This window comes from Equus caballus, chromosome 21, assembly GCF_041296265.1.
Source record: "Equus caballus isolate H_3958 breed thoroughbred chromosome 21, TB-T2T, whole genome shotgun sequence".
In the NCBI taxonomy this organism is placed as follows: Eukaryota; Metazoa; Chordata; class Mammalia; order Perissodactyla; family Equidae; genus Equus; species Equus caballus.
The window spans coordinates 56,576,472-56,601,349 of record NC_091704.1 but is presented as its reverse complement, the minus strand read 5'-3'; the positions used below and the strand labels follow the sequence as shown (position 1 = coordinate 56,601,349).

At 34.5% G+C, this 24,878-nt stretch overlaps 1 protein-coding gene across 10 annotated transcripts in view; it reads right to left on the bottom strand.

Annotated features, from left to right (window-relative positions):
- Nucleotides 1-24,878, bottom strand: part of CDH18 (cadherin 18) — a 903,322-nt gene that overhangs the window by 91,346 nt on the left and 787,098 nt on the right. For all 10 annotated transcript variants that reach the window (XM_070245958.1, XM_023625812.2, XM_070245959.1 and 7 more), the window contains one exon: nucleotides 9,280-9,467. In XM_070245958.1, the coding sequence (XP_070102059.1) occupies nucleotides 9,280-9,467 (188 nt within the window). The remainder of the gene's footprint in view (nucleotides 1-9,279; nucleotides 9,468-24,878) is intronic.

Here is a 24,878-nt window from a genome sequence, read left to right as displayed (position 1 = left end):
GGAGTGCACAAACTTAATCACTATGTCACTGGGTTGGCCCTTGTGCTTCTTTTAATGGTAATTATTAGTACTCTACATAAAAAAGTGATTTAAAAAAGTGTTTATTTTTTCTCCCACTTTGCTATCATATTATTAGCATTTTTTAACTCTGTACTCTTAAGTATGCTTATAGATCTAATATTTAAATTTTTGACTTTGACTTATATTTTTTGATTCCTAGCTTTTACTATTGAAGCAATCCATGAGTTTATTTCACTTTTAATCTCACTTTCTTATTATAAGAGGTATTGTCTGTACATTTTTAGGACACATATTGTTTACATTCTGATCCATCCCCCTGGTCCTGATGTTAATTGTCCCCAGTGTTCCGCTTGTAGTTTTCCTTTAGTACCCACAGCTATTTTCATTAGAGAATGTATTCCACAAGACCATATTCCCTCACTTATTTAATTTCAAAATTGTCTGCCTGTGATCTCCAGGCTTGAAGGACAATGTAGTTGAACACAAAGCCTTTGATGCACATTTATTTTCTTGAGTCTCTGGTGTATTGCTCCATACATGGTTAAAAATAATCTCCCATGCAAAGATCTTCCTGACCCTCCTCCATCTTTGAAAAATTAGCCCTTTTATCTGTGAGCTCATAACAATTTAAGTAAACCTATGCCATTAGCATTTGACATCTGGCATTACAATAATGTTTCATGTCTACTCAGTTTTCCCTAAGAGAAGAACATTATCTAATTCATCTTCCTTTCCAGGTATCTGGCGTAACTCCTAGTACATGGTGGGTGATTAATAGCTCTTCTTCAATCTCAAAATGCAGCTGTGTTTAGAGTACAGAAAAGTGCTATTTCATGGTTTACATTTGAAAGATGAAAAATTCTATATTATTTCTAAAATACGAATAGGTAACACCTATGTGGGACCTAAACAATGAATATATATTAACTCATTTAATCATCATAACACTTCTGTGAGGTGTAATTGTTTCCCATGTACAAATGAGGAAATCAAGGCACAGAAAAGTTAAGAAATTTGTCCAGGGGCAATAGCCTATAAGTGGTATACTTAGGATTTGAACTCAGGCAATAGACTCTATAGTTTGTGCCCTTAAGCACTTTGCTATACTGTCTAAAATCTAATTAGCACATAAATAGTGTAATTTAACATTCCATATTAATGACTGTAGATGAACAGATTTTTAGTGGAATGTAATGGACTCCCTATTAGAGACACATTCATGTATCAACCTTCCAAGTATTTCTAATAACATTGAAAATGAACTGATAACTTCATTAACTCCATTAATTCTGGCTACCAGAACTATGAGTACCTTTATAATTTCCATAATTCACAGACGCACAGACCTATGAAACTGAAATGCTTTTCATGCAAAATCCTTTATCAACTCTGCTCCTGCTAGAACTGCTTATTCTGGTCTAATTTTAACTTTTCCAGGCAGTGGGGCTTCTCTCCCTTTTCTGTAGTTACTGCTCAAATATCCGAATGCACGTTGCTGTCAATGAGTTGACTTCAATTTTCATCTTATATTTTAGTTTCTTAATTCCATCCTATTACTCCTTGTAATTACTTTTACAATTCATTGCTCTTTCTAACTTATAAAATGATACTTTTCCCTCTTTAATATTAATATATTTCATATTATTGTGGATAGTTATCATCTTTCCCATCAATCTTTTTCCAGCCAGCTCTACATATTTGGGACTTTTTAATTGTTTCACATTAATCATTTCTACTATTCATTAAATCACACTAGTATATTCCTCCTCTAGAACTATATAATTATCATAAATAGAAGGATACTGAAAAGAGCATTTAGCCAAGTTGCTCTATAACTCAATTCTTCTTGGAGTTGAAGGAGGTCTTAAAATTCTGTTTTCTTAAATAATAAGAGAAGAGACTCCTTATGATCTCTTCTTGGTTCAGTTTCTATATTGGATTCATCATCCAGGTTTTCAATTCCAGGAATAGGAGGATAATAAGGGGGTTGATATCAACAATTTTTTTTATGCCAGTTTTATTGCCCCAGAGCTAGCAAGGTTTTATGGAAGCTGGATGGATTTCCTTCATAGGTAGGGCTACTGAAACTTTGACATAGTTGATATCCTCCTGGTATTCTTTTTTTTGTCTTTTTTTGTTGCTAAGGAAGATTCACCCTGAGCTAACTTTTGTTATCAATCTTCTTCTTTTTTTTTTTTTTTTGCCTGAGGAAGATTAGCCCTGAGCTAACATCTATGCAAATCTTCCTCTACCTTTTGTACATGGGTTGCTGCCACAGCACAGCTGGCGAGTGGTGTAGGTCATCCAGGATCCAAACCCACGAACCCAGGATGCTGAAGTGGAGTGCATAACCTTAACCACTATTCCATGGGGCAGCCCTGGTATCAACATTTTAATACATGAGAAATGTCACTTCTACCATGCAAAAAATGGCCAGATCCTGGAATAGCGACTGACACTATTATTAATTTTTGTTTCTAAAACAAAATGTAGATTCTGAATGATAGTATTTTGCCAAAACAAGAAAATGGCATCAATTTGAAAAATATTTCTTCAGCTTGGCTTTCTTATTATGCCACAGTGTTTGGTCCTTGTCAGAGGCCTTTACTGGCTGGTAGACATTTGGTGGAGACTAGAACACAGTATAAGCTTTCTTATTAAGCTTTCTTATTATAAATTTCTCTATGCAGAAGAGTGCAATGCTCATTCAACATGTATAATTCCAAGGATATCAATACAAATACATATAACATGTTTGCTTGCTGTCATTTTGAGGCTGGGAAAATAAATGGAAAGATTTTATTTCAAATAATAAAAACACATATATTATATAATATATATAAAGTATATTTATATATTACATAATATTTAGATATAATCATATACAAGCACGTATGTACGTGTGTGCATGTATGTGTGTGTATTCCAATATATCCACACATATTAAAACTTACCAATAGCCTATGGATATGGTTAGCTTAACTCATGAGAATGCTTCAACAGATCATTAATTTCCAAGCAGTGCACAAATTATACTGTAGGAATATATGTGCTAAAACAGTCAATCAACATTCAAAGTACTTTCACTTGATCTATCCCTCCAGGTTCACAGCCATGCCTCTAAATGAACAGTAAGAACAAAAGTTGCCCAATAGCAGGTCTCCCTCAAAACATATTACAAATATAGTAATGGATTTCATTGAATTGAAACTTATACTCTTCTCTCTTCAGCTTCTGACTACACAGGAGAACTACTCTCCAGATATTAGAATCTTCTAAGAATAAAAATAGCATCTGGGTTGAGATTTTTGGTAATAAAATTCCTCATGAATGTTCAGTTCTTGTAAATAGTTCATTAGAATTAGAAACTTGTTTCTTCTTATGTACAAAGTATGCTCCTGCGTTTGCCTGGATGTGCATTTGCAATGGTTCAGGATGCCTTATTTATTGCTCTTCATGGTCTATAGCCCCAAACTTTAAAATCAAATGGCAAAGAACACCCTGATTCTTAATCTGTCATTCAATGCCAGGCAAAGTAATGACATAGAAAAATTAAATAAACATAATCCACTAAAAAAACAAAACTGTAGTTATTTGGAATAGACCTGGTAGTGTTATAGTTGAACACATTTCATATTTTTTCCCTTAAGATTGCCTTAAACTTTTAAAATGTACTTTTATAACTTATTATGTTTACTCTACGATCCATGTCAAATCATTTGTTAAATGATATGGTATAATGATCTTTTACACAATATAGAATATGAAAACTTAAAAAAAGAAGTACCTGGTTGCAAAATGCTTAACTACTGTAGTAGACAGGGATACACGTGTAGCAGACATAGATGCACATACATGGGAATTATCAGTGCATTTGTAGTAAATTAAACAAAATAAAGTCTTCCTACTCTATCAGACCTAGAAAATTTAGGAGGGATATGGAATCGCTACATTTTCTAAAGCAAGAAATTTGTGAAATGCCTACTATGATATGTAAAACAGAAAAGATAATCTAAAGAAGAATATTTGTGACTGAAATACATCTGGAAATGTTGCACTACAAAGACAATATTGTACTTCAATTCTGAAAAAGAATCTTGTACAGAAGAAGGAAGAGGAAGTGGATTACCAAAAAACATGACTGACAGAATGTGCATGCGATATAATACACACAGGATATTTCATTCTTTGTGTTCTTACACGTGAACTGGATAACATGAAACAGAGGAGGACAGCAAAACAACCACATGGAGTGGTCCGGAAAGTGTAATTAAAATTTGGTGCAAACAGACGAAGAAAGGAAGACAAGAAAAAAGGTAGATATTGAGGTATTATTGTAATTATTAGCCAGATACAGCTTAGAGTACTATTTTCACCTTATTTCATCTATTTTTTTATATTTATTTTTTGAGGGAGATTAGCCCTGAGATAACATCTGCTGCCAATCCTCCTCTTTTTGCCGAGGAAGACTGGCCCTGAGCTAACATCCATGCCCATCTTCCTCCACTTTGTGTGTGGGACACCTGCCACAGCACGGCTTGACAAGCAGAGTGTGGGTCTGCACCCGGGATCCGAACTGGCCAATCTCAGGCCACCAAAGCAGAATGTGCAAACTCAACTGCTGTGCCACTGGGCTGGCTCCTTATTTCATCTATTTTAATAATCATTTTGCAAAGTGCTTAAGTAAGAAAACTGAAGATTCAAACACTTGAGAAAATGTCACAGATCTCTTAAATGGCAGGCCAAAATTTACATTTGGTCTGACAGTACAGATCATATTTTCCACCCTTCTTCATTGACTGAAGACAAGTTTAAGAATTTTTTGGTTTAAATTAATAGGAATTGTATATGCAGTTAAATAAGCTTGAAAAAGAAAACTGATACTACAAACAGTATTGCCAAAAGTCTGGACAGCCAATAGGGTTGGAACCTCAAAATTAAAACAAAACAAAAAAAAGTTAGAGCCACTGCTATAAAGAGTGCCAATTGATATAGGGATCCCAAGAAGAGATTCTGAGGAAGGCTGTTAAGAAGTACATCCCTAGCTACAGAACTTTATGTCAGAAGAAAGAGTGCATCGACTTACATTCATCCTTATCTTTTTTCCCCTTTCCACCCAGTCAGGCTCCATTAAACAATGAATGAAAGTTATCAAAGTGTATTTACAATGTACCACTTCATGGACCAGTGAATTTAACTTGGCAATTTTCTGATGAAAGAATGATATGGACAGGAATGTGCAGACGCTCCTGGAAACTGATTTATAGAATAGTGCTGATTTTGATCTTTGGGAAGATTAGCTGTTCTGCCTTGCTGGCTAAAGTGAACTGCCTTAGAGATTAAATACGGGACAGGTTTCAAAGGACTGTTTTATCTATTTCCTCCCATCTCAATGAGTACTTCTTAAAAGTTAAAGTCGATTGAGTTATATAGTTTAATTTTCAATTTGTAATTATTTGCAACATAAAATATATAACAATGAAGTAACTCTGAGACTGATAATCCTAATTTGAAGGATCAGAAAATCAGATGAATGCAGACATTAATGTGTCTTAGAGAAAGAAAAGACTACATTAAAAATAAATTCAGGGAAAGAAGTGAAAGACAATTTGAAGTCGTTAATTGTCAAAATCATTTTTAGTACATCATCACTAACTGCCCTTTACACAATTGAGACAATTGTCTTCTTGAAAATACCTATTGTATGTGTGTGTGTGTGCACGCAATATAGAATGAAGAATATTAATTAAATATATATGCACACATGTGTGCATATACCATTTTGCCTTCATTTCTCACAAATAACATCAAATTCATTGAGGCCACGCAGGGTGGTGAGATACCCATCGTTCTCAATCCTATAATAAATACTTGTGTTTCAGATCAGGTGTATATTCAAACCATGTACCACCACCTTCACTTTTTGCAAATATGATGTAATTTCCTACTTTATAAAGACAATGTTGCTTATTAGGCAAGGACGTCCCCCTGCCACCACACACACACACTCCAGCTAGATCATTGCAAATTTATCTTCAACCATTTACTTCTCCCTCCTGTTTGATTTTCTCAGGAAAGGTGGCATACTATTATGGGTTCTTTCCAGCTGTGATCAAGATTCTATACAGGGCCATCTTTACCTCAGTTCATCTTAGTAAATCAATGATCCTCTCTTTAGTGTCCTCAGTTTCTTGTCTCTGTTGACCGTTTACCCATCTGCACAGAAATACACTTTCAGTCTTCCAACTTCCAAGTAAAATCTTCATTTGATCATGTTCTCCTTTACTTGCTTCATAATATTTCTCTTCTGCTTTATCACAAAGCTTCCCAAAGAAGATGGTGTGTTTCTCCTTTTTTTTTCCCTCCCATTTCATTGGTTCAGATTTTCTTTCCACTACAATAAATTTGTTCCTTTCTTGTTTTTGCAAAGAATAATTATATATTTTTCCATCTAAATATTTAAAAGGAGTAATTGTTCAGACTCTGAAGACAGACTCCTGAGTTCAGTTTTATTCAATGAATTTCTACTTAGGTATGATTCTTCATCTCTCTGTGACCAGTTTCTTTAGCTGTGATGTGGTATCTGTATCATTAGTGAGGATAGTAACACACTCTGTATCATAAGGTTGTAGTGAGATTTAAAGAAATGATAATAGGTGTACCGACTAAATAAAAACTTAGAAAAAGTGCTCAAAATCCGTCCTGACACAGAGGAAACACTTCACAAATGTAAGTTGCTGTTACTATTATTGTGATGATAATGATGATGATTATGATGAGCTAAAAACTACTAGTGACAATCACCCTGTCCTACCTTTTGCCAAATCCAATTCATATTTATAATCCTATTTTTTTTTAAGTTTCTAGGATATTTCAAATTTTTAATGACTATCTTCCTCCTGTATAGCCTTCCTTTGGAATTTCCAATGCCAAAATTCCTTTCTATTTTTTGAAATTTTCTTCCAAGACTTTATTTCTTTCTTGTCTTCTGTTTGTTTCTTAAACACTGGTGCTCCCTAGGATACCAATTTCACCTTTCAGAAAGAATTATTCACCCATTTACCTGGATTTACTTGAGTGAAGAAGCCAATCAAGGAATGAAAAGCAGGCAATCCTCTCTTCATCTTCTTTTTTTAATTAGTTAATGAATTTATTTAACATTGGTGGGGAGCTAGCATCTATTGCCAATCTTCTTTCTTTTCTTCTTCTTCTCCCCGCAGCCCCCCAGTACATAGTTGTATATTGTAGTTGTAAGTCCTTCTAGTTCTGCTATGTGGGATGCAGCCCCAGCATGGCTTGATGAGCAGTGCTAGGTTCGTCCCCAGGATCTGGACAGGTGAAACCCTAGGCCACTGAAGCTGAGTGCGAACTTAACAACCCGGCCATGGGGCCGACCCCCTCTCTTCATCTTTTTATCTATGTTACATCCATTAATTGCTCTAATATTTATTGAATGCCTACTCTGTGTCAAAAAACATGCTAGACATTGGGAATGCAGTGATGAGTTAAATAATCTTGTCATCATGTCGTGTACATCAACAATTAATCAGAAATATGAACATCAAATGAGACTTTGTCTCATTTCCTGCTTAGGTACCATCAATCGTTCTCCATTGGGTAAAATTTAACAAGATCCTGTGTGCTCTTATACCTACTGACTTAGTCTCTCACTCTTTCTGCTCCAGAATCAATGATTTTACTTGGTTCCTTAACGTGCCATGTTCCACTCACCTCAGACTGTTGGTGCATTTTCTTTTCTCCTTATGGAATGCTCATCCTTATAACTCTTTACCTAACTACCTCTTAAGTTTCTTTCAGTTGTCTGTTCAACCATCACTGACTATCAGGCAGGATCAAATACCCTAGATTTTGATTTCCCAATAGCACCGTATAACTCTTCTTCGTTGAACAGCTTTCATTATCTATCTAAGATGTATGTGATATTTGACTTATGTCTTTCCACTTCCACAGATTGGAAGCTTTTTGCAGGCAGACATGAACTCTGGCTCTGCTTATCCTCACATGGTTCATGTGGAGCATAGCAATCGGCATGTAAGAGGCCCTCAAAATACACATATTTGTTAAATAAAGATATGAAAGTTGACTCTTTTTATTATCACATTTTTGACCCAGGTTTGACAATCTCTGGAAAGAAAGATTAAAATGAGAAAATATTTTAGGTGAAAACATCAATATTTTACATGGACCAGTGATGACCACTGCTCTGGAAGTATTTACTCACTCTAAGTTCTACTTTGCAGGCCCCTTTTGAAGCATCCAAAAGACAAGTTAGCGCTCAATTTTAAATCAATATAAAATTGTGATTATTGGAAGAATTAATGAGATTTTATATAGTGCAAATAGAAAAGTATATACGAAAGGCGCAAATAGATAGCTAAATAGATAGCTAGAAGATACGATGGATAGATAGATGTAGATTGATACATTTCAATAACTACAATAGCACATCAGGATACACTTTCTCAGCCTATGTTCTGAACATACTCTACACTAGAATGATTTGGAGTACTTATTAAAAGGCCAATTCCTCAGCCCCACTCCAGTCTTTCTGAGTTAAAATATATGAAGCTAAGGCCTAGGGATCTCAATATTACTAGATTTCCAAGCTGAAATTGTTAAACATTTAAAGACTGAGACACATTGCATTAGGAGTTACACTAATGCTTCTTTGCTAATTGTCTGTGTTCCACTTCATTTCTACAAGGACACGGGCGTTATGTGCTCTTAAAAGCAAAAAGCAATAGATTCAGGCCAATGACAAATTCTTAGAAATAAAAAAAGACTGAGGGACAAGGTTAATGGTTTCACTAAAGCTGCCTTTATGGATCCACGACGGTCAAGCAAAATCCTGTCTCCTAATGCGTGTTAGCTAAGATGGTGAAGGTTTTTACAGTAGTTAGAAAAAAGTTTCTTAATGCCACTTAGATTAGTACAACATAAAGTAATGCCATTAATAGAACTAGCATTCATGATAAATTTGTTATTTGAAAACCAAGTTCAGGGGAGCATATTCATGGTGTATTCTACATCAGATCGTCCCTTATAACAAAATATATTTCCTAAGGGAAGATCCAAAGAGTCAGACAAAACCATAATTAAAATGAATACACATCTCAAAGAGAAAATATGTTATCATTTTAATGACCTAGCAAAATGGATTATTCATACCTCTGCCAAATTTCCATTCATGGTAAAATGGCTGAGTTGCCTAAATCACTAACGGTATGTTCTTTTTACCTTCTTTAAGGAAAGGATCCCTTCTCTGGTCTCTTTGTCGGTGGAGATGGAGAAAATCCCGACACCATCACCGTTAATGATGGAGTATGTCATGTCAGCGTTTGAACCAGTGTCTGCATCATTGGCCTTGATTTTCCCGACAGCTGAACCAACTTGAGCTGACTCAGGAACATAGAGCTGATAGTGCTCTGAAAAACATTTCATATTAAACTTATTTGATGATAATAATCATATTACAAGAAATAATAACAATCATCCTAGCAATACAAATAATAATTAGAAATAATAATCTTACAAGAAAAAGACATGAAAATATTTAGACCACATATTCAAATGTATATTATATTAAGTAATGTATAAAACTGATTTGTTTTCAGATTTTAAATATTAGTATACTACCCAGTAATGAAATACTAGATTTATATAAATTTTAAAATATATTTAAAATAGTCTACAGGAAAATAATTTGTAGATATCTGGCTATAAATATTTTTCTTGCTCTACATCCAGACGCAACAGAAAAATAGATAAGGGAGGTCAAGTTTGCATTTTTATATTAATCTAGTATTAATGTAATCCCCAATACAATTCTCCATCTGTGTACACTGTGAAGTTAAAATATAAAAGTGTGAGAACTTGGAATTCAAAGTGAAACAGAGAAAATATAGGTTATTTGTGAATATGATTATTATTTTGATCAATAACCTTTAGTGAAATTTATAAGCCATGACAAAGAAAGATTCTATATGTATATATGCATTCATTTATCACGTATTCCTGGTTAGCATCTAAAAAGATTTTGAAGTGGTTTTATAATAAAGTCATAAATAAGATAAAGTTATTAAAATTAAAAAAATGACCAAATTAAAGGATGGGAAAGTAAATATAATGACTACATAGAATGATGCAATATTTGTGATTAGCATTAATTTTGACTATATATTGTATAGCTGACAACATTAAAATACTACTGATTCTATATATTTCATTATCTTATCTGCAGAAATATGTTTTTCATTATCTCCTGATACTAAATGTTTACACTAAAAAATAAAAAAAATTTCAAAGTATGTCCTGATACTAATTCCTGTAAGGAGAGTTCAGATAAGTCTTCCTATAGGAACACATGAAATAGACATTAAGAAGCATAATGTCCATGTCATTACAACTGTTTTATTGATAACTTAGAAACTACTTATTAAAGCAATTTCTTTATTATAGCAAATTTCAAACAGCAATATAAATAATAGGAACCTTGAATTAAAATGTAATTTTATAAAAGAATTTCAACCAAGACTAAACTAATAGTGATTTAACATTATACATGGATATAATCAGACTATATAGATAAGTGAATGAAAAGCCTCTATGAAAATAATTTCTCTGAGCCAATATTTTGTTAGTTGTGGTATGATAACAATTATTTTGAAGTTAATATATCTGGTAAGTGTATGGAGTATTCTAATTTGCTTCTAAAGGTACAATTGTATGTTTTAAAGTGCTATGTGTACATGCTAAGGATTGACTTGTGTGTGTACATGTGTCTGTGTTTATTCATTATTCAACAAAGATTTTTCCCAGTTGTACAAAAATCTGAGATGGTACTTGACATAAAATATTAATTTTTAGTTCAACGGTCCTCGCCAACATAATATTTCCCAGGTATTTCCCACCCTCCACTGTGAAACACATGATCCCCTGAACTTAATCATGTGTTTTCATCAAGATCTGACATTTTTCTAAACTCTATCCCTCTTGATACTGTTAATTGATCTGGGAAGAGCATGGCCCAAATTTTTAAAGGACTTCACCTTTCTTTCTCACAGTAGATTGGTGAAAAGGTAGGCAGCTGATTCACAATGATGCAAAGAGAGTACATTCTCCAAAGTGTTCTAACTGGAAATAGGAAAGAATTTTAGTCTCTCTTTGGTGACAAGGCTATGAAATGCTGGCAATGGCCATGTTTCCAAAATTTATGTTGAAGTACTTAATCTAAGGACACAAATTCAGCATCAGAGAGAAGCCATAGTAATTTTCAGAATCCTTGAAAATATTACGATTTTCCTATGCAGCTACATAAAATAGGACTCAGTTCTGTTAAAAAATATACATAGACAAGTTACAAAATAAACAAGAATACATCTCATGATTTTTTTCTGAGATAGAAAGACTAGGAAGTAAAGTTCCTAAGTGCTATGATCTCTAAATTCCATTACTTCCCATCACTCTATAAGCCTCGCAAAGGAGTTCCAGCTAGCCAAGACTGCAGTGATGACACTCACAATCAAAAGAATCTTAGTACACAGAGATAAATAAGTAAATCACAGAATTATTATGGTGGTAGTATTACAAAGCAGGTTGTTTCTACAAAGAAAGTTGCAAAAACCTGTACAAGTAGGTCATACAGATTCATAGCCCAGAAAACATTTAGGCTGCCTTACAAGAGGAAGCATATCCCTGGAAGAAGAAGATCATGTTAAAGGAAGAATTGATACTTGTCGATGCATTCTAAGGACTGCAAGTATAGTAACTCTTCTGCGTACAAAATGGAGTATATTAAGATTAATACTTTAACATTTTCTACACTCTCCATATCGTTCAGAATTTATGAATTGTAAATTGTGAATTAACCTTCAGGAGGTAGCTTCTAAGATTGTCCCTGATGTTCCCTATATCAATGCCCTTGAGTAATCCCCTCCCCTCAATTTGCCTAGATATAGTGACTCACCTATAATGAGTTGATTAGAGCAAAACTAATGGGATGTCAGTTCCAACATTAGATTATGAAAGAACTGTGGCTCCCGTTATGGGTACTCTCTTCCACTTTCTCTCAGATTGTTCCCCTGGGGGAATCCGGATAGCTTGTTGTATTGAAGCCCTGTTGAGTGGACCATACAGCAAGGGACTAAAACCTGACAACAATCATGTTGGTAAGCTGGAAGCAGAAACCATCCCTGCATCACCCCAGGCAAGCCTTTGGATAAGACCGCAGCCCCTGATGCCAGATACACTGGGATCTCATGGACCTGAATCTGAAGCACCCAGCTAAGTCAAATCTAGATTCCTGATCTCCAGAAATTGTGAGATAATAAATGTTGGCTGTTTAAAGCTGCTAAATTTGGACTGATTTGCAATACAGCAATAGATAATTCGCACAGAGCTCCACTGCAATTGTCAGTGATTTGCCAAATCCAATGGACACTTTTCAGTTCTTGTCATCCCGTGAGGAGATTACATTACACAAGCTGTGTAATCCTGTGGTGCTTTGTGTAATGTCTGGGGAAATTTAAACGCAAACCAAAACAAAACAAAAATTCAAACAAGCAAACAAAAAACATGATAATACATTTATTCTTGGAATACAGTATTGAAAATGTCTCAATCTCCAGATATTATTTTATAAAGAAATAAATGATTGCAGTCTCAGCTAGTGCCCAAGGTGAACCATTTATCATAAGCAAATTCTCAGCTCATTCTCTCAGAGGATACCATATCATCTAGTAATCACACTCCTTGGTGTTTACCCAAAGGAGTTGAAAACTTATATCCACAAAAAAACCTACACATGCATGTTGATAGCAGCTCTATTCATAATGGCCAAAACTTGGAAGCCAGCAAGATGTCCTTCTGCAGTGAACAAATAAATAAACTGTGGGACATCTAGACAATGGAATATAATTGAGTGCTAAAAAGAAATGAACTATCAAGCCATGAAAAGACATGGAGGAACTTTAAATGTATATTACTAAATGAAAGAGGTCAATCTGAAAAGGCTACATACTGTTTGATTACAATTATATGACATTTTGGAAAAGGTAAAATATAAAAAAGACAATAAAAAGATCAGTAGTTGCCAGGGGTGGTGTGGGGAGAGATGAACAGGGGGATCACAGAGGATTTTTAGGACAGTGAAAATATTCTGTGTGATTCTATACTGGTGATCATTATACATGTGTTCAAATTCATAGACTATACAATATCAAGAGTTAACCTAAGTTAAACTATGGATTTTGCGTGATTATTATGGGTCAATGTAAATTCATCCTTGGTAAAAAGAAGTACAGGAGCTGGCCTAGTGGCATAGTGATAAAGTTCGTGTGCTCTGCTTCAGCAGCCTGGGGTTCACAGGTTCGGATCCTGGGCCTGGACCTACACACTGCTCATCAAGCCATGTTGTGGTGGCAACCCACATACAAAATAGAGGAAGATTGGCACAGATGTTAGCTCAGCGTCAATCTTCCTCACCAAAAAAAAAGTACAATTCTGGTGATTGATGTTGATAGTGGGGGAGGCTATGTAGATGTCAGGGCAGAGGACATATGGAAAATCTCTGCACCTCCTCTCAATTTTGATGTAAACCTAAAATTGCTCTAAAACACATAGTCTTAAAAAAAGAGGATTATCTTTTAGAAATAGTAATTAGGCATGAAAATGAAGATGCTATGATACAACTCAAAAGAATAATTCTAAGTATGCTGTATACTCTAAAAAGTGTATAATACAGACTGTAAAATGCCCCAAATTATTCAAACTGGTAAAACATACAATGCTAAAGTATTCACAATGTCTCCTAATCACTATAAAATAGCTGATAGAGAATATTTCTTTGTAAATCAAAAGAAGTTTAAGATATTTTCCAGGAACACCTAAGGACTGAATGAATAGCCATATCTCTAAAAAAATACTCTAGGGGCTGGCCCCATGACTGAGTGGTTAAAAGTTCAGGACACGCCACTTCGTCAGCCTGGGTTCAGAGGTTCCGATCCTGAGTGTGGACCTATACCACTCCTCAGCTGTGCTGTGATGGCATCCCACATATAAAGTAGAGGAAGATTGGCACAAATGTTAGTTCAAGGCAATTCTTCCTCAACAAAAAAAGAAAAAAATTACTCTAAATTCCAGAAGAATGAATATGGTGAGCCTCATTTCTTAAAAATAGCCGTATTGAGGTACACTTGATATAGAAAGAACTGTATGTATGTAATGTATACAATTTCCTGAGTCTGGACATATGCAAACACTGGCAAAATCATCACCAAAATCAATATAATACACATATCCATTACCTCCCAAAGTTCTCTTGTGTCCCTTTGCTTTGTTTTTTTTTTAATAAGAACATTTAACATGCAATCTACTCTACTAACAAATTTTGAAGTGCACAACACTGTATCGTTAACCATGTGGCACAAGAGATGTGCACAGCAGACCTCTAGAACATAACCATCTAGTATAACTGAAATTTATACCAAATTTATACCCATTGAACAACTCCTCATTTCCCACAGAACCCCTGCCCTTGACAAACACTACTGAATTCTATGTTTCTATGAGTTTAACAAATTTTGATACCTCGCAGAAGTAGAATCATGCAGTATTTGGCTTTCTGTGATGGACTTATTTTACTTAGCATAATGACCTCCAGGTCCATCCATGTCATACATGGTAGGATTTTCTTCTTTTTTAAGGTTGAATAATATTCCATTGTATATATAAACCAAAACAAACTAGGTATGGAAGGAAGGTGCCTCAACAGAATAAAGGCCCTATATGCTAAGCTCACAGCTAACATCATATAATGGTGAAAAATCGAAAATTTTTCTCTCAGATCTGGAAGATAGCAAGGTTGTCCAATCTCACCACTTCTGTTCAGCACTGTACTGGAAGTTCTAGCCAGAGAAATTAGAAAGAAAAAATACAAGGGATTCAATTACAAAGGAAAAAGTGAAATTATTTATGTTTGCAGATGACATGATTTTACATGTAGAAAATTCTAAAATCTCTAGCCCCCCCCCAAAAACTATTAGAATGAACAAATAAATTCAGTAAAGTTGCAGGATACAAAATCAACACACAAAAATTAGTTGTGTTTCTACACTAACAGAAAACCAACTAGAAAGGGAATTCAGAAAATAATCCCATTTACAATAGCATCGAAAAGAATAAAATACTTAGGAATAAACTTAACCAAGGAGGTGAAATCACTGTGTACTGGAAGTTACAAAACATTGCTGAAAGAAATTGAACAAGACATGAATAAATGGAAAGACATTGTTAAAATGTCCATACTACCCAATGCAACCTACAGATTCAGTGCTGCTATCCTGATTAGAATTCCAGTAGCAATTTGTCACAGAAATAGAAAAAAATCTTAAAATTCATATGGAACTGCAAAAGACCCAGAACAGATATAAAGCAATCTTGAGAAAGAACAAAGCTGGAGGTTTCACACTTCCTGAGTTCAGAATATGTTACAAAGCTACAGTAAGTAAAATAGTATGGTACTGGCATAAAGATAGACATATAGACCAATGAAACCGAACAGAGAGCCTAGAATTAAAGCCAAGTTTATAAGGTCAATCAATCTTTGATGAGGTGCTAATAGTAAAAAATGGGGAAAGGATAGTTTCTTCATCAAATGGCATTGAGGAAACTAGACATACACCAGCAAAACAATGAAATTGGTCATAACTTTACACTATACACAAAAATCAAGTCAAAATGAATTAAGAACTTAAATGCAAGACCTGCAAATGTAAAATTCCTAGAACAAAACATAGGGGAAATCCTTCTTGACATTGGTCTTGGCAATAGGTTCTTGGATATGACAAAAATGCAAAGGCAACAAAAGCAAAAATAGCCAAGTGCATCAAACTAAAAAAGCTTACACACAGAAAAGGAGACAATAGTCAGAATGAAAAGACAACTACAGAATGGGAGAAAATATTTGCAAATCATTTATCTTCTAAGCAGATTATTTTCAAAATACATAAGGAATTCGTACAAGTCAATAGCAAAAACGAAAAACCTCGTTAAAAACGGGCAAAGGATTTGAGCAGAAATTTCTTCAAGGACATGCAAATAGCCAACAGGTTTATGAAAAGATGCTCAACATCGTTAATTACCAACAAAGCAAATCAAAACTACAGTGAGAGATCACGTCACACTGTTAGGATTGCTCTTATCAAAAAGTCAAAAGATAAAATGTGTTGGCAAAGTTGCAGAGAAATTGAAATCCTTATACACCGTTGGTGGGAATGTAAAACAGTGCAACCATTATGGAAAACAGTATGGAGGTTGCTCAGATAATTAAAAATAGAACTACCATATAATCCAGCAGTCTTACTTCTAGATATATATCCCAAAGAACTGAAATTAGGATCTCAAAGAAATAGCTGTATTCTCATATTTATTTCAGCATTATTCACAATGGCCAAGACATGGAAACAACCCAAGTGTCCACTCATATACAAATGAATAAAGAGCCTCTCTAATAAGATAAAATATATAGCAAAGGTGATATTCTGGTGAGAGAATTATAGAATTAATAGAAGATGAAATTGCAAAAAAGCCCTAGAAATATTATGATAAAAGGAGATGAACTCAATGAGCTTCGGATGTCTGATAATAAAGATCACCAAGAATATAAAAAATAGGGTTACTAGGAATTAAATAATTTTAAAGAAGCCAAGATCTTTGGGACTAAGATCGTTCTAGAGTAGAAAGTATATACTATAAGGCCTAGTATGCATTTAATGCTTAAGTATTTTATTAATATTTGTGTTTAACATAAATGTAAGTCACATGTACTTTTGTAACTTTAATCCTCCAATATAATACTTTTATGTCTTGTAACGTTTTTAGTATAATGTGACTGACCATGGGAGGAAATATATAAAATTATTCCTAAATAACAAAATAGATCAGTCAAAACTTACTCTAAACACTAATTTTAACAGAAAAACATGCAAATACTAATCATGAAGAGATATACAGAATTAGCATTAAGAATTCTGATTACTGAGAGCCAACATTCCATAAATAATTAGGCATTATCAACTCGGAACAATAATAATAATAATAATAATACTTGAACCTTCAAGTTCACGTTACTTTCTGAGAATTGGTATCCTCTATAGGAGTGAAGAATACTTGGGAGAAATTATAAAGGTTATAGTTCAAAATGTATTTAAAAATTTTTGAGTAACAGCCTAAAGTTTTGCCATTGCTATCCATGAAATGACTCAATCACTTAGAAAGAATCAGTTTATTATCTAGAAAGAATGTGCTTTTACCTAAATAAGATTAACAAAGGTCATAACTCATAGAATCTTGGTATACAAGGTGAATGATCTTTTGCCTTTCTGTATTATTTTTACTCTGTAATTACTCTCTCTGGGAAAAAGAAACATACATCCATCTTGGATAATTTTACAGTACGGTCTAATCAGCATTTCTACTGTTGCCAAAAAAATCCCTCAGAGTACTCTGCTCGAGTTCACAGAAAGGTTATATACTGTACGTGTTATTCCATTTCCAAGAGGATTAAAAAAAATTGCGATTAAGATTTCACACGCATGTATAAACACACACACATAAACATATATACCCACACAATATAAATTTGCAAAATATATAAAATATTGCATGTATGCTTGTTATATAGTATCTCCATTTATCTATTAGCTTGACAGAGTGGAGAGAGAAAAATCATGTATTCAATTCTCAGAAATAAATTTTATAATTGGGTTTGTTAGGACAAACACAAATTTAAGCCAAGAAACATAATTCTTAATTCTTCCTGTTGAAATTAAGAGGAGGGTTTTTTTTCCCAGCTCCCTTCCTTTTCTTAAAGCATTTACTACAGAAAACTTGTCATATATATGACCATGTATATAAAATATATCTTGAATAGCTACAATGCATTTATGCATTTAAAAACTTCATAATATCATAGATATAATTATAGATCTAATTGATATAATGAAGAAATTGATTTAAAGAATATCTGTTACAGAACGGATAATAAATGAATAACAAAGCCATAGGCAGGATAGAGGAGAAGCTGGGACTCAAATAACTAGAATGTAGGGCTCTACCTTGCCAAGATTTTTGCTCCAAGTCTCTATTTTCTGCTTCTTTCTGCAGAAAACTAAAAAATAGATCGTTTTAAAAAAATAAAAAGTCAAGTCATTTAATACATTTTTCTAAAATCCAGGAATTCATTTTTCAAATTCTTAAGTAAGAAAACAGTCATATGGTTTACATGTAGCTCTGCTTTTATAAAAAATAATTATATTTAATAATTATGCTGCCCCAGTACACGCATAGTAAATAACTCGGTATTCGCATACACAGTCTACAACAGAACCACCCTAGTTATTGTTTGAATAGACTTCAACGATGAAAGGATTTTCTATCTGAACTGTGGAGCAGTAAAGAATCACCGAAAAAGGGTCCTTCGTGGTAAAACAAATTTTTGCTTTGCTGAGGGCTGAAGTAGGTAACAACAATGTAAAATTATGTGATATGAAACCTCCTCCCAGAGCAAAAAAAGTGTCCCCATTTGCAGCTTTATATGTTGTACGTAGATGGGGAGATGGTTCGGCAGAGGAGTAAACTACAACCAGCCGACTGACTCACGCCGTCTAGTAAGCTCTATCGCTGCGTCCATAGCTTTAGGATTTATTTTGGTCTTTATAATAAACAAATATCACCAGGATGTGTTTAGTTCTGGATGGCGTTTTAATATGAAAATATGTAGAAATATTTTAATCTGAGTTTAATCTTTTTTCTTTCCAACCATGGAAATTTTGTTTCAAAATGTTTATTTTATTATTTTTGTTATTTTTGAAGAGGTATTTACATTTCGTAGTTTTCCTCTCTGTCGTCTCCCACATAGAAAATACTACCTTGCTGCTTATTGTATAAACATCTCTTTTTTCTTCATTTTTATATCATTGTTTTTATATTATTATTGGTCCATTTGATTTTTATTACATCTGACTGATCTTAATAAAGCATTTCCAGTTTTCTAGAACTCCTAATTTATTTTCTACATCTCCTTTTGCACATCACCATGGTTTCTGGTTTTTTAAAAATTATTTCAACAAAAATATATTTATATCAGAAACTTCAAGCTTTCTTTTACTTTTATATTGAAGCTATTTTTGTTTCTATTCTGTTAAAAATGATAATTAGTTTTCTAAAAAGAATATTTGGTGCCCATAGTTGGTTTATCCCCAGATTTCTGGACATCTGTAAGATTATCTTGTTTTTTGTTGTAGTAATTTTATAAGCTCCTAACTTTTTGATTTTGGGACACAAAAGGTTTTTATAACCTTCTAATTTCATAAATTATATATAATAATTATTATTGTAACTATTATGCTTTTTAAATACCAGATAATTTTTTCCCTAATATATCTTTTTCTTAAAGAAATTTAATGTTTATGCAGTAATATTGATCAATCATTTTATGTTTAATGTCTTTGTTTTTTTAATCTTTCCCTCTTCTAATGCCATAAAATAATCTTGTATTTCTTTTTTTTTCTTTCTTCCTTTTTTTTTTTTTTTTTTGGTGAGGAAGACTGGCACCAAACTAAGATCTGTTGCCAATCTTCCTACTTTTGCTTGAGAAAGATTGACCCTGAGCTAACACCTGTGACAATTTTCCTCTACTTTGTATGTGGGATGCTGCCACAGGATAGCTTGATGAGCAGTGTGTAGGTCTGTTCCCAGGACATGAACTCTGGGCTGCCAAAGCAGAGTGTATGAACTTAACCACTACACCACCCAGCTGGCCCTGGATTTGTTTTAAAGCATAAATAGCATATAAGTCTTTAATCAATTTGGTAAACCTTCAGGAGGTCAATTTACCTACTTTCACAAGGATGGCCAATGATAGCAATGCCTTTCACTTCCTAATATATTTTAAACTGTAACTTCAACTGGACATATACCACGCCCCAGGGTACACATGGCTCTAACAGTATTATTTGTCACTCCATCTTGGATATATACCCTGCCCCAGGGTATCCATGGAGCTGCTTCCTGAGTGCTCCACCAAGTGCCCCAGATCTATCTGTCAAACCAAACGGAGGTTGATATCTGTTTTGTCAGCCCTTTCCCAATTAATTTTTTTAAAGTTCTTAATTATTTATGAATTTGTATTCTTCCATATGAATTGTGGGGTCTAAATTGTTGACTCATTCAGTAAATGTCACTTGCCTTGTGCCAGCACAATTTCACTTAATTGAAATACAGTAAACAAAGCAGACAGAAATCCTCATGCACATGGAGTGTAGGTTCTCACGAGGGAGAGAGACAGTGGGCAAGATATGTAATAAAAATATGTGGTATATTACATAGTGATAATGCTAAGGATAAGAGATACAGCATGTTTATTAATCAGCTCTTTCTGTGTTGATTAATCACCAAAATATTTCAGTAGCTTACAACAACAAATATTTAATTCAGTCTTGCATTATATGACAACTATGACTGAGCTACAATTCTGCTTGCACAGCTGCAGTTCCAAATGAATTTTCATTCCAGTATATGAGTTGAGAAAGCAGTCATTGGGAGGGAAAGATTATGAACACAGAATGAAACCACTGAAGTGCATTTAAAGCTTCCCCTCAAACATGGCTTATGGCATGTCTGCTCATATTCCGATGGCCAAACAAAGTCATAGGTAAAGCACAAAGTTAAAGTAGCAGGGACATATATGCTACCTATAGGAAAGCATAAGAGAAGGAAAGGAACAAATAATATGAACATACAACACAATCTGTTCACAGTCCACTCTCTAGTCACAAATATCTGTACGCCTCTTACAGCTAAAATCTACTTACTTGCTCCCTGACGCCCCAAATCTCTTTAAACAATGGCACCAGTCTTGAATTTCAAGGTCTTGTAATATAATCAAATCAGAATGTGGCTCTTCTTGACCCAGAGAGCACTGAATTAGGACAAATTATTTGCCCATCACAAATTCAACATATAATTGGGGATGAAAAAGGATAAAATAATAGAAATGAATACGCTATTTGAAAGAGAATGTCAGTAGTTCATAATAACTCAGAAATTATTCTCTTCAATCATTGCAAGGGTTTCTGTCCCTAAGGCTTATTTAGTGAACTCTTTACATTTGCATTGTTAGCCCTGAAAGTCATGAAATTTCTGATTTCTTCCCCTTCTTTTCCATGTCTATTAGAAAATAGACAATTTTTTTTCTTAGCTCCTCTCCTGCTTGTAGTATCTTATCAAATGCGGTTAACAATCAACTTACACTACAGAGAGTCACTTTTAATACCTTTTCTCCTAAAAGTCATGGCTTCGTTAGGCACAATTTTCTGCCTTCCAAGCTATCCCAGGAAGGCGTTACCAAAGCAAACCAGTCATTTTCTAGCATCCTGTAAGCTTTACTTTATACCGTTTTCTTCTTCAAACACAATTCCACATACTTCGCTGTTGTGGTGGTGGGTGGTGGTAGTGGTGACAGAAACTTGTTTCGAGAGAGAGAGAGTATAGAATGCACAATCCCTTTGTTTATTAATCAACTTCTGCTGTATCAAGAGATAACGCCTGTATCTCAATGATTTTCAAATGCAGACATTATTTCTTCTCACTTTACATGAGAGCTCCAGCTTGGTGCTGCTCTGCTGGGCTCTGCTGTGCTCGCCTCTATCGAGCTTAACTGTCTTCTCATTAGGCTGAAGGAGTAGTTTCTTTCTAGGTTGTGTTGTTATCAGAGCGGAGGCCAAGAACAAGAGAAATTAAACCAAACCAGGCAAGCTCATTAAGCTTTCCTCTCAAACGTGATTAAATGGCATTAATGACATTTACATGACATTTCACATGCCATTGACCAAGGCAAATTAATTGGCCATTCCCAAATTAAACGCGAAAATATCTTCTAGTTATAAGAGAGCATAGCAGAGGCAGTGAGAGAATGAATAATTGTGAACAAAGATGAAATCTACCAGGGCAGGTAAGAGAAATATCAAGTACTTGAGGATGAGAAGTCAGTAAAATTCTATTCCAAACAGAATTCTCTAAGGAAGCAAGACAAATGAGAATGAATATTGTGTAATGATTGCAATCTCTGACACAAACATCTTAAGGAGTTTTCCGAAAAGGTTCTCTGAATAGTGAACTCATTCTCTTTGTTTTAATGTATCTTTATTTCATCCTCATATTGAATGCAATTTAGTAAGTTCAAGATTTCTAGAGAAAATTTTTTTTTGCCCTTCTCATCAATTGTGAAGATAATTCTCTATTGTAATCTGTACTCTATTTTTGTTGGTAAGAAGCCCACTATGTGTCACACTGTTTCGTCTTTGGTTTCAGAATTTTAAACCTAAACACAACACATCTAGGTGATAAGATTTTTCCACCTTCTTATGATTTCTTATGATTGTTTATATAATGATTAATATATGTATTTATTCTTTTTGGGGTTCTTTTGGTAAGGAAGATTGACCCTGAGCTAACATCTGTTGCCCATCTTTCTCTTTTTGCTTGAGGAAGATTGTGGCTGAGCTAACATCTGTGCCAATCTTCCTCCATTTTGTATGTGGGATGCCGCCACAGCATAGCTAGATGAGTAGTGTGTAGGTCTGCACCTGGGATTCAAACCTGTGAATCTGGGCCACTAAAGCAGAGCATACGAACTTAATCACTAAGCCACCGGGCCAGCCCCTGTATTTATTCTTGAAAACTCTTAGTCCAGCCTTTTCTTTTTGTTTTTTGAATGCTGTCTCATCATTCTCTTTGGTGTCTTCATCTGAAACTCTTATTGTTGTACGTTGAAATTTTGTTTTCCTTATATATATTTTGATCCCTCTCTTTACTTTTTTCTTCCAATTTTCTCTCTGAGGCATTCTGGCTAATTTCCTCAGATTTTCCTTGCAGTTTACTTACTCTATATTCAATTTTATCAAATGTCCTATTTTCCTAGTTTGCTTGAGTTCTTAAAGTCAATGTCTATGTTGTGGCTTCTGTTGACTGATAAGCAGAGTTTTCCATTTTCCATTTCAGAGCAAGCCCTGGTTTCATGCCTGACATGTAACTTTAGTGATATTCTTAATAAATTCCTGTAATTATACACTTCTCCCTTTTCCAGGGCTAACAAGCTAAGATGCCAGCTCCTGGGGTCTACATTCTGCCTTATATTCCCTCTGGGCTTCCACAACATCAGCTTGCCAATTTGCCACTTGCTGTGCAGGTGTACTCACACCACTGCAGCCATGTGGAAGTATAAATTAAAGTCTATTGGGGGAGGGGGAATTACAATTCTATCAGTAGCAGAACAGGCATAATTCCCTAGACTCATCATTCTAGAGTATGATACTTAGGCTTCACTGAACTCTACGACAGAGCTCCAGTGGAAAGGAACCCTGACTCCTCTAATGTTCTCTATAGGTTCAGAGTCAGGGAGACAGGGAACACTGGCACACCTATGCAAATATGCAACAGAGGAAGCTCCCTAGCTAAAAAGGGGTCTGTGCTAGAAAGAAAGAGCCTCTGGAGCTGGTGCCAGCTTATAGACTATAGAGCTAGCTCATATCTACTGAGCCAGCTGCTTTCTAAACGACTGAAATCAATGTCCAGGCCCACTACAATGGGTCTCTCCTCATTACTCTAAATTTAAGTTCCTTTTTCATATTAGATACCTAATTGTTGTCAAAGCAAAATATTGATAGTCTACACAACTATACTACAAACCTGGTTTACTCTTGGCAACTATAAAACACATTCATGGTGGGCCAACTTGTGGCACAGTGGTTAAGTGTGCACGTTCTGCTTTGGTGGCCTGGGGTTCACCAGTTTGGATCCCGGGTGCAGACATGGCACCACTTGGCAAGCCATGCTGTGGTAGGCATCCCACATATAAAGTAGAGGAAGATGGGCACGGATGTTAGGTCAGGGCCAGTCTTCCTCAGCAAAAAGAAGAGGATTGGCAGCAGATGTTCGTTCAGGGCTAATCTTCTCAAAAAATATTGCTTTAGGGTAGAATTTTCTCTTATCCAACAATTAAATATATTGGAACAGTTATGATTTAAATGCCTGGATATGAAGCTTAGATTTGCTGAGATATAAGGTGGTACACTGGGAATCATTGAATTTTAGGTACCAAATTATTTGTAGTATAATAATAAAGTCTTTTTTTCCCCCTTACTTTGAATATATGTGAATAATTTCTAAGTTATATTTTACCTAATTAGCAAATTTTAAAGATATCTTCAAATAGTGCTAGTATTCTCTATTTTAGTTTTAAGACTATGTAATTTTACATAGCATAGAGATACAGGCATTGTTATTTCACATTTTTCTTTCTCAATGTACCATAATTTCATATGCCATATGTGATCCTTTTTTACATAATTTCTTAGACTGCATCACAAAATGCTAATGATTAACAAGTACATTTAAGAAAACTTGGTGGGAATAATAAAAGAGCATTTGGTTCATTGAAGCTCGTCCCTTTTAATACACTTTTCTCCCAGGATAGTATTGATGTTAATTGCTTTTAAAAGACCTTGTGTCTTCGCTTCGTAACTTTGCCAGGTGAGCAAAGAAGTTATTCCCTAAGATTATCCCCAGGTCCCAGTCTACAAAAGCTGTAATCATTCTGATCAGTACGTTTTTCTGACTAATTACTATTTTTCTTACATGAATAGTATTTACTTGAGAAATGACTCCCTATATACGAGATATATATTTATTCATAGATGATTCTGGGGGAAAACTGATTGACATGTAAGTCGTTGGATACTGTGATGTCTAACTTATCCAGGATGTCTGATATTATTGAT